Raw genomic sequence first — 9,811 nt, 5'->3', positions numbered from 1 at the left:
ACGCAGCGCGCAGGCGCACGGGAGCCCTCCCTCCTCTCTCCTCTCTCCCCCCCCCTCCCCGGTCCGCCCACGGGAGGGGAGGGATGCCATGGCGGGCCCGAGCCTGCGGCCGCACGTGCACTGGGCGCAGCGGCACCGCGAGCTGTACCTGCGAGTGGAGCTCAGCGATGTGCAGGTGCCCGGGGGGGGAAGGGGGGGTCCGTGAGGGAGCGATCGATCGGTGCCTAACCCTGCCTCTGCCTCCGCAGAACCCCGACATCAGCATCGTCGACAACGTCCTGCGCTTCAGAGGTACGGGCCGTGACCAATGGGGGGGGGGGGGGTGTGCTGATCGCTGCCGGGGGGACCTGCCCCCATCGCTGCGCTCGGTGGTAGTGCCCAGGCAGGCGCGGGTGTGTGGTGAAGGGCACCCACCGACAGCGCTGGCAGTGACAGCGGGGTTCGTTACCCGCCTGTGGTACCGGGGGAGGTCATGGAGTGATGGAATGGTTTGGGTTGGAAGAGGCCTTAAAGCTCATCCAGTCCCAACCCCTGCCACGGGCAGGGACCCCTTCCACTGGAGCAGCTTGCTCCAAGCCCCTGTGTCCAACCTGGCCTTGAACACTGCCAGGGATGGGGCAGCCACAGCTTCTCTGGGCACCCTGTGCCAGCGCCTCAGCACCCTCCCAGGGAAGAGCTTCTGCCTAAGAGCTCATCTCAGTCTCCCCTCTGGCAGGTTAAAGCCATTCCCCTTGGCCTGTCCAAAGCCCCTCTCCAGGTTTCCTGGAGCCCCTTTAGGCACTGGAGCTGCTCTCAGGTCTCCCCTTCAGGAGCCTTCTCTTCTCCAGGCTGACCCAGCCCAGTCTCTCAGCCTGGCTCCAGAGCAGAGCTGCTCCAGCCCTCGGAGCATCTCCATGACCTCCTCTGGACTTCCTCCAACAGGGCCGTGTCCTTACATTGTTGCCCCCAGACCTGGATGCAGGATGTCCTTGTTTCCCACGTCCTCGCTGTCCTGGGTCAGCTGAAACCCAGGGATAACTCACAGCAGTTTTTCCCTTTGACAAAGTCTTTGTTTGCGGCTGTTATCAAACCTGTGCGCTGGGAGCAAGCGCTGTATTGAAAAGGTAAAGCAGGTCTCGTCCTGAGAGATGGAGTTTGCTTTCACCAGGCAGCTACATTGTGGTTCTTGTGCTGGTCTGCTTGTCCAGGCACTGCTGAGGATGTGCTGTGGCTGGTTTCGTTTGGGTTTGCCTCATTTATTTGGTGTTTTTCTTTAAGAAGCCGTGTTTAGGAAGTGCTGCCCCAGCCACGGCCATTTGATAGGGGTGTGTTGCACATCGGGTTTGCTTCAGGATCAGTTTACACCATGGAAGGGTGGGAATTACACTCGGTGTGCAGGTTTTCATAGCCCTTCCAGGAACAAGACCCATGTATGTGGTCAGTGAGAAACGAACACAGCTTCCTGCCCTTGGGAGTCCTCACATTGTGCTCCCACAGACCCCATGGACACCAGTTGCCCTGGGCACTTGCTCATCAGTGTGGAGCCTGGATCCCGAAAAGCAGTGGCTTTTCAGCTGGATTCAAGTTAGCCATGAGCAGCCTGTTGAGCCTTTCTTATGGGAATCTCACACACTGCTTCCTGCAAGCGAGGACCCTTTTCCATGCAGCTTTAGCTGCCAACTCCAGCAACTGCAGCTCCGAGCAACATTTTGGGCTGTTTGTGTCTTCCCTGTTACTGTGGGGTTTCCTCTTTCAGTGCAGGGGGAAGCACTGTGAATAACCACGGAGTATTTCTATGTCCTTGGCAGATGGGGTGTGCGGAACCTAACTGGGACCCTGATGCTGACTGTTCATTCTTGTCTTTTAGCTCAGGGTCATGGTGCCAAAGGGGACAACATCTACGAGTTTGAGATCGAGTTCCTAGAACCAGTTGAGCCTAAAGTAGGTATTTTTTACTTTTCTAACTCATAAGGAAAAAGTGATTTTTGAAAGGAAGATGACTTGGAAGGAAAATGTGTAAAGTTCCTGGGGACTCTGGGACTACTGCAGACAAAAAGCCAATTGTGGCAGTCCTCTGTCCCAGCGCTCAGCCACCACCCTGCCTTAATGCAAATCACCTTGCTGGAGCTGCTGCTCGCATGGATCAGCTTGAACAGAAACAGGGCTGTACGTGTATCCATTGTTAACCAGCACTTACAGACTTTTAAAGGATTCAAAGCAGCAAAATAATGAGGAATGCATTGGTGCAACCTTGACTGGAGAGCAGGGGAACACTGTGCTGCAAAGTGTCACTGTGATGTTTGTTTCTTGGCTTCTTTTTTAGCCCAGCAAAAGAAAGTCATGAGAACTGCTCATGCTTCTGGCTCGTGCAGATTTCTTAGGTTGCCTGTACAGATATGCTGTGGTTCCTGTTGCAAAAATCTGTCCTTAATTCCTGTTGTAGTCTGATAAGAGAATTCCTGTTGTAGTCCGCTAGGAGAGAGCTTGGCTGGAGGAGCAGTCCCTCCACATTACTCACAGGTGGCTGTAAAGTCTGTCTTTACCTCTCGGAGTTGTTAGGGGCACAGGAAAACGCTAGGCTCTGCTCCCAGTGCAGGATTTGTGCTGTTTATTCCTGGCTGACTGTTGGGGATAGCTGCAGAGTGGGAGTCACCGTTCACCTTTGCTGCTTCAACAAGGCAGGGGACTGCTGGAGGGTGAATTCCTAGGGTCTGTCAGCAGGGAAGTGTCTTGTGGCTCCTACCAGGTGCTGAGTGGCAGATAATGAACATCTCCTGGTTCCAGAAGCTGGTCACCAGTTTTTCATCTGGCCTGTAAAGCAGCAGCTGCCTGGTCCACAGTGCGAGGAGAAGTGCCCACCACTTGTCCTTGGTGCTGGCAGATGTGGGCTGTGCTGTGAGCCAGGCCTGGAAGGCAAGTCCTTGCCTCTGCAGAGCAGCCTCCTTCCAAAAGTCTGCTCACTCTGGGTCACCATGGAGGGACTGGAGGAGAACAGACTCTGTAACTTCACAGATGGCCAGGACCAGGAAGCATTGCAGCCCATTTCCTCCCTCAGCTTTGATGTGCACCATGAGTGCAGTGCCAGCTGCCAGGCTGGCCACCAGCGAGAGCTGGAGCCTCTGACAGGCAAGGACCAGGTGTTAGTAGCTATACATTACAGCTACAGCCTTCAGATGTCCTGGGAGCATCCAGGCAGCCTTGACAGAGCAGTGCTGCTGTGACGTGATCAGTTAGAGCAGCTCATGGCTTTTCTGCATCAGTTTCTGTTGATTTGAGAGACAGTCCCATGCAGAGAAGCCTGGTGTAGGCTCAAGGTGTGGAGAGATGCTGTGGTGGCACCCAAGGTGACAATGCAGTGGGTTGTAAGGATGGAGAGGTTCTGGGCTGCCGTTATGCAGATGCCATACAGGGTCTCCTGTTCTGGACACATGGCAGTCTTATTTCTACCACTGGCTCTTAGTGGGTGGCTCACAGCACAGAATTCAAGAAGGTCTAAAGCCAAGGCCATGAATTCTGCTGAGGAAGAACAGCACTAGGGTCTGTGCTAGCCCTTTGTGGTGGGATGCAGTGGTGCTGTGTGGCATGGACAGGTTTTCAAGCTGCTTATCAAATCCTACATTTATCAGAGTTGCCATCTTTAGCTGGGCTGCCCTTTGCTTCCATGCCTTGGGAAGCAGAGGGATGCTTGTACTGCAGCAGTCCATGTCATCCCTGCCTCCTTGATAAGGAGAGCTTGTCAAGTTATCAACTCAGAGCTTGTTTCGTAGGACTTCTGCTGATGTGTGCTCCTGTGTCTGCCCTCAGCCTGTATGCAGGGTGACTCAAAGGCAGCTGAACATCACTGTGCAGAAAAAAGAGAGTAACTGGTGGGAGAGGCTCACCAAGCAAGAGAAGCGCCCGCTCTTCCTGGCTCCTGACTTTGACCGCTGGTTAGATGAATCGGATGCTGAAATGGAACTGAAGGAGAAGGTCAGTCCTGTGGGCACGCATGGCTTGTGCTGCCAGCTGCAAAGCAAGAACAGGTGTCCCAGGTGTCCTCCTACACTTGAACTTGTGTTCTTTGTTTTCCTGGAGTGGTCTGGCACGCTGGTTGTTACTGCTGTTTCAGACAGATCCCATGCAGAATTGGTTAAACAGTTCAAACTGGAAGCAGGGATTCAGAAATAGGCACACCTCTGGCTAGAAAGAGCAGCAGTGTGAACCTGAACTTGCTCGGTGCTGGCCAGGGCCTGCAGCCAAAAGCTTGCACCCCTTGCCCTGCACCTCAGCAGCCCTGTGCCCTGATCCATATGAGGATCCTCTCAATATGGAGCCCATACGTGCCAATCCCAGGCATTGCTTGATTGGATTTCTAAGGCAATCCTGATGGCACATTCCCACCATATGGTGAGCTGGAGCAGCTTACTGCAGCAGGGAGGTGTGAGACCATCTCAGAAAAGACTTGAAGAGATCCCCTTTCTGCTAATCTGTTTTATAACAAACACTGCCCTGTTCCCCTCCACAGCCCCGAGCTTAGCGCAGAGGAGGAAGGGCTGCTGCAATGCCAGCAGCCACAAAGCAGCGGTGAAGGGCAGGCAGGGAGCCTGGGCTGGATGTTCTCATTTTCCTTCATATCACTGGTGGGTCATGAACTATTTGAAGGACCAGCTCTAAGGAGCAGTAATAACTGAGAATTAACACAGAAAGCAGCAGGCTTTTCCAGCAAAGGCATCTAATTACCACAACACAATCCCTAGGAAAGGCATGGTAATGGGTTAACACCCTCTAGCTTTTACTGTATTGTAATTCCTGGATGATGAGTGCTGGTTTATGCAGGTGAAGTTTTAAACCCTTTGGCACTTGGCTGCATAGCAGAGTTTTAAACCCACTAGCTTTGCAGTAGTACTGTTAACAAATCACTTGCTAATTACAGTAACAGCCTTTAAAACCTTATCCTTCATCTTAAGGAAGAAGAAAAGATTAACAAAATGAAAATAGAATCCAGAGTCCCAAAAGACCGTAAGTAACTGAACCTTTGGAGGGTGGAAGGTGGGGTTTAGAAGGCTTCTGTCACTCTTACATACTCAACTCTCATGGAGCAATTTTGACTGCTTTGGTGCATCTTGGAGGGGGATCTTTGTACTGTGTGAGCTGTTTGGAAATGTAATAAAAACAGACTGCAGTTTCCAAGGAATTTAAAAATCTAACTACTGAGAAGTGAGGTTTAGATGATGGTAAAAGCAACAGACCCCACAGTGCACACAGCAACCCTTTTATTGCAATCAATAGCTTCCCTTTCTCTGGTTCTTTATTCCCATGGAGAACTTGGTTTGCAGCTGCACTCTTTGCAGAAGTGGTGCCACTGTTCTCTGCTCACCTGGTGTGTTTATTATTGATTTTAGCTTTCAGACACCTGAAGAAGGGCTACTTAATCATGTATAATCTTGTGCAGTTTTTGGGATTCTCTTGGATTTTTGTGAACATGACAGTACGACTGTTCATCCTGGGCAAAGGCAAGTAACAAGCACTTTCATCTACATTGGGGGTTTTGTTTGGGGTTTTTCTTTTAGTGGTGTTTTTAATCCTTTTAAAGTAGTGAAACCTAAAGGAAGGCTTCTTTAAGAAATAAAACCATAAATGCAAGCGCACAGCAAAAGCCTCTTAAAAGCTATCACAGTCTCAAGGATAGGAAAATACTGTCCTGTTGTACATCACAGCTGTGCATTCTGATGAATGGTACTTGTACTCTGCCAACATCACTTCTGAAGGAATCAGCTGGGGCAAAGTGTCTCTCGCTGCAGCGTTGGTGTGTTTGAAAAGGAGCCAGGTGGAATATGTTGGTTTTGAAGGAAGAACGACTCATTCCATTGAGGTCCAGCTCTGCTGCTTTTTTGGTGAAGTCATTGCTGAAACAGCTCTTTATTCTTCTGTGTGTGAAACAGGGCACTTGAGCACTGTTTCTGGCCTGATTCTGTGACTTCAGGATCAGGCCTATAAAGAGGTTACATAATTATGCACCATGTTTTTTATCAACTACAACTCGAATCCTGTTATCAAAAGCTCTGCTGCTGCCCCAGCTTCCTGAACGTGGAAGTTCATCTGTCCTCTGAAATGGTTTCCTGTGTCTTACAGATTCTTTCTACGATACATTTCACACCATTGCTGACATGATGTATTTCTGTCAGACCCTGGCGTTAATGGAGATCATGAATTCACTGATAGGACTAGTCAGATCACCCCTGCTACCCGCTGTAGCGCAGGTAATTAATATGTTGACTGTCTTCTCCTTGCTCTTCCCATGTTTAAAGTAAATCTCTATTTTACCTAAATGTCAAGACTCTCCCAGTGTAACTGGTACAACCTCACTGGCACTGCACTAAAGAATGTATTATTCCAGAAGCAGGAATCCATGCTTCCAAGGCTGTGCCAGGCTGTCTTCTTCCATCACCTAGGTAAGATAGTTCAGGACATCAAAAGCAGGAAGCAGCTGATGAAAACTATGTGATTTTGATTTGGAGCCAGTGCCCTTCTTATCCTGGTTGTGCTTAAAAATGAGGATAGATGGTTAAAGCTAAGACCCTTCAGACAGCACCTAAATGCAGAGCAAATTGCATACTCACAAGACGCTCAGCTGCAGAATTCATTATGTGCTCAGCATGTTCCAGACATGATGAGCAGATATCCTGTGTGGTTTTGACAGCAAGCACTTGCTCCTTTGGTGAAGAGTGTGACTGTTCCTCAATTTGTTTTTCTTACCCAGATATTTGGAAGAAACTTCATTTTGTTTGTTGTCCTGGGAAGCTTAGAGGAAATGCAGAGCAAACCTGTGGTGTTCTTCATATTTTACTTCTGGAGTATCATTGAGCTGTTCAGGTTTGTGGGATTTCTCTTCCAGCAGTTTGTACAGAACAGTGGGGTTGTTCCCAAGAGCTCTTTAAAGATCTTGTACCTTTTGGAAGAGCAGCACTCGCACAGGGCCCCACAGGGTGAAATCTCCTTTAGTCACAGACAGTCGCAGCCTTCCTAAGTTACTCCATCTGCCAAAAGCTGGAACAAGGAGTCTGAAAAGAATGCTGCCCTGAACCTAGGGCAACCTGTTGCTTTGAATTCCCATCACTAAGTGAGCTGCACGGGATTGTTTCTTGTTCACAAGAAGTACTTGGCAGCTCGGTTTGGCAATCCAGGCAGTTGCATCAATCCATTAGTTCTATAGAGTGCCAGGTAAAGGTGTGTCCATCATGATCCATAGGAACCATTTCTGGAATATTCTCGAGGTGTTTAGGAATTATGTGGGCTATACAGCATATATATATATATATATATATATATATATATATATATATATATATATGCAAGACTAATTCCAGCAGCAGCTTGCATTTTAAACAGTGACTGTTTCTTCTCACACTGAATTGGCTTTAGGTATCCCTATTACATGCTCTCGTGCATTGGTATTGAATGGAAACCACTGACCTGGCTGCGTTACACTGCCTGGATCCCTCTCTATCCCTTAGGAGGCTTGGCAGAAGGTAGGTGCAAACCAGCCAGTTTAATAAATAATGAATTCAAGGCTGGGCCTGTAAAACCTTTTTTGTTGTTGGCTGCTAGACTTAAAAATAGTAAAGCAGAACAGATAAACAGACACTTGCTTTGAGCTGAATCCAGTGTAAGCATTTTTGTCTTTCTTGCTGCAGCAAGTATTCTTTTCTGTTTGATGTGAAAAGAAGTCTTCCTTTTGGGCACTGTCTTGCTCATCTTCCTGCTGTACCCCTCTGGAGTAGGGGCTTTACAGTGTGCTCTTCTGTCTTCATAGGTCTAGGTTATATTTAGTATTTACTCATTGAAGAAGCATAGCACCACTCAGCTTCTCGCTGTAAGAGATGTGTTGTAACTGTACCTGTCAGAACGTGTTCGAGTCAGGAGTAGGCTTGGGCATTGCCCAGCTCCAGGCCAGGAAAGACTGTGCCTGTTTTGTTGCTGTGGGAATTTCTGCACGGTAAATACTGCTGGCATGGGCCCTGCAGGCTATAGTTGTGTATGAGAGCAGCGTCTCAGCCAGGCAAGTTGCCTGTGCTTAGACTTCCACAGCTGAACTGCTACGCTGCTTTCCATCCTACTGCATGCTTTAAAATTGATATAATTAATGAGAGCTGGGGAATATCCTGAAAGTGTGTATTTTATCTGTGTTCTGTAATGATGGTGACCTTCTGCTTTCAGCTGTCTGCATCATTCAGTCCATTCCAATCTTCAGTGAAACAGGGAAATTCAGCCTGGGATTGCCAAACCCACTCAACGTCACAATCCAGTTTTCATTTCTGCTTCAAGTATATCTTATAGTCCTGTTTTTAGGTAAGAGATTCAGTTCCATTTCTCACTACTGAAATTAAAAGGCCCAATTCCTCTGAATAAGTGTGTTTATCAAAGAAAATGAAATTCCTGCCTCTTGGGGATTACGATAACCCAAATTTGCCTGAGGTTAAGTATTACCTTTGTTGCTTGTTTATGTAAGTTTGTCATAGATGGAGGGGAACACACCTACAGTTAGCACTGGTTAGCCCCCCAAGAAGGAGACCTTGGTTACAGCAGTGTTAGCTACTGATCACTTGGGTTAAAAGACTGATGTTTATATGTATTTATAACTTCAGTATATGTAGTTTCACCTTTTACATTGTATTTGAGCTTTGGGATGATTCAGTGGAAATGTAAACATAATTTCAAATTAAAGCAATACTTAAAGAAACCGCATTCTAATCACTAATGCAACATGAAGTTATGTTTTTCCATGGAACAATATAGAAGGCTCTTTAAATAGTCGTAATTATCTTCATAAGGAAGAATGGTGCTTTATGCATGTTTGGTTTCTGGTGTTAGTTTTTAACATGCTTTGTAGTATGCACACCCAGTATGTCTGGGTACCCACAACAATTCTAACGTAGCTAATTTGAAACGGAATTTCCCCTAGATTTCTCCCTTTCACAGACATTGAGCATTGAAAAGATGTGATGATGTCTCCTACCTAAATGCTTCATTCTCTTTCAGGGATATTTGTAAACTTCCGTCATCTCTACAAGCAAAGGAAACAGCACCTCGGACCAAAGAAGAGGAAGATGAAGTGAAAGAGGACTGCAATGCTTTCTTACCTAATTTATCTCAAGATAAGCCTCTAATTCTTATGGTTTTACCCACTGTAATGTAAAGAATTTTGTAAAATTCAATGTTCACACTAGATCTCATGATTTCAGGTAGCATTCCATATACTGTATTTTGTTCTTTTCAATCACTGTATGCATGGCACTTACCACTGAACGGCAACCTTGAAACTTGTATCCTGTCAACTACCATATTAGAAATCCTATTACCTGCATATAATATGCTTATAAACAGTGGAGCAGCACTAAATAGAAATAGTGTGAAATTGGATATTTGCTCTTTCAATATTGCATGCAGATAGGGCTTCTGATGCCAGGATAGACTATTAGCTGGCCTATGCTGTTCCCAGGGTGCATCATGATGGCAGGAGGAGCACAACTGAGACCACTGTGAACAGTGTTTGGGTGTTTATTAACTGCTGGGGTAAACTTGCTCAGCACCTACCCTTCCCCTTCTGCAGCATCAGTTTGCTGCAGAACTTGAACTGGAAGTAGCTGACGCAAATTTATATGCTACCAACTTAGTTTCTAGCTTAGGAGTGCTGTGAGGACCCAAGCAACACATGTATTCCTGTAGCAACACATCCTATCCAGTCATTAGGGAAAGGAACCTGCCACTCTGTGACATGGTCAGAAATGCATTCCTGGTTGGTAATGCAAGCACTGAAACATAAGAAAATAAGGAAACATAGGTACCAGCTTTC

The 9,811-nt window shown here is 47.3% G+C and overlaps 1 protein-coding gene across 1 annotated transcript; it reads left to right on the top strand.

The window, feature by feature from the left end:
* Positions 1-88: 88 nt before the first annotated feature.
* HACD3 (3-hydroxyacyl-CoA dehydratase 3) lies at positions 89-9,378 on the top strand. The gene is made up of 11 exons (XM_061446606.1): positions 89-175; positions 249-291; positions 1,847-1,920; positions 3,784-3,948; positions 4,926-4,977; positions 5,361-5,471; positions 6,091-6,218; positions 6,719-6,831; positions 7,381-7,487; positions 8,176-8,307; positions 8,998-9,378. Exons 1-11 carry the CDS (start codon positions 89-91, stop codon positions 9,072-9,074), a joined length of 1,089 nt encoding a protein of 362 aa, XP_061302590.1. The 3' UTR covers positions 9,075-9,378.
* Positions 9,379-9,811: the final 433 nt, after the last annotated feature.

This window comes from Pezoporus flaviventris, unplaced genomic scaffold (assembly GCF_033815535.1).
Source record: "Pezoporus flaviventris isolate CSIRO_AGI_PZ_B2104156 unplaced genomic scaffold, CSIRO_AGI_Pfla_v1 ptg000006l, whole genome shotgun sequence".
In the NCBI taxonomy this organism is placed as follows: domain Eukaryota; kingdom Metazoa; phylum Chordata; class Aves; order Psittaciformes; family Psittacidae; genus Pezoporus; species Pezoporus flaviventris.
The sequence above is the reverse complement of the archived record's forward strand: the minus strand, read 5'-3'. Positions and strand labels throughout refer to the sequence as shown.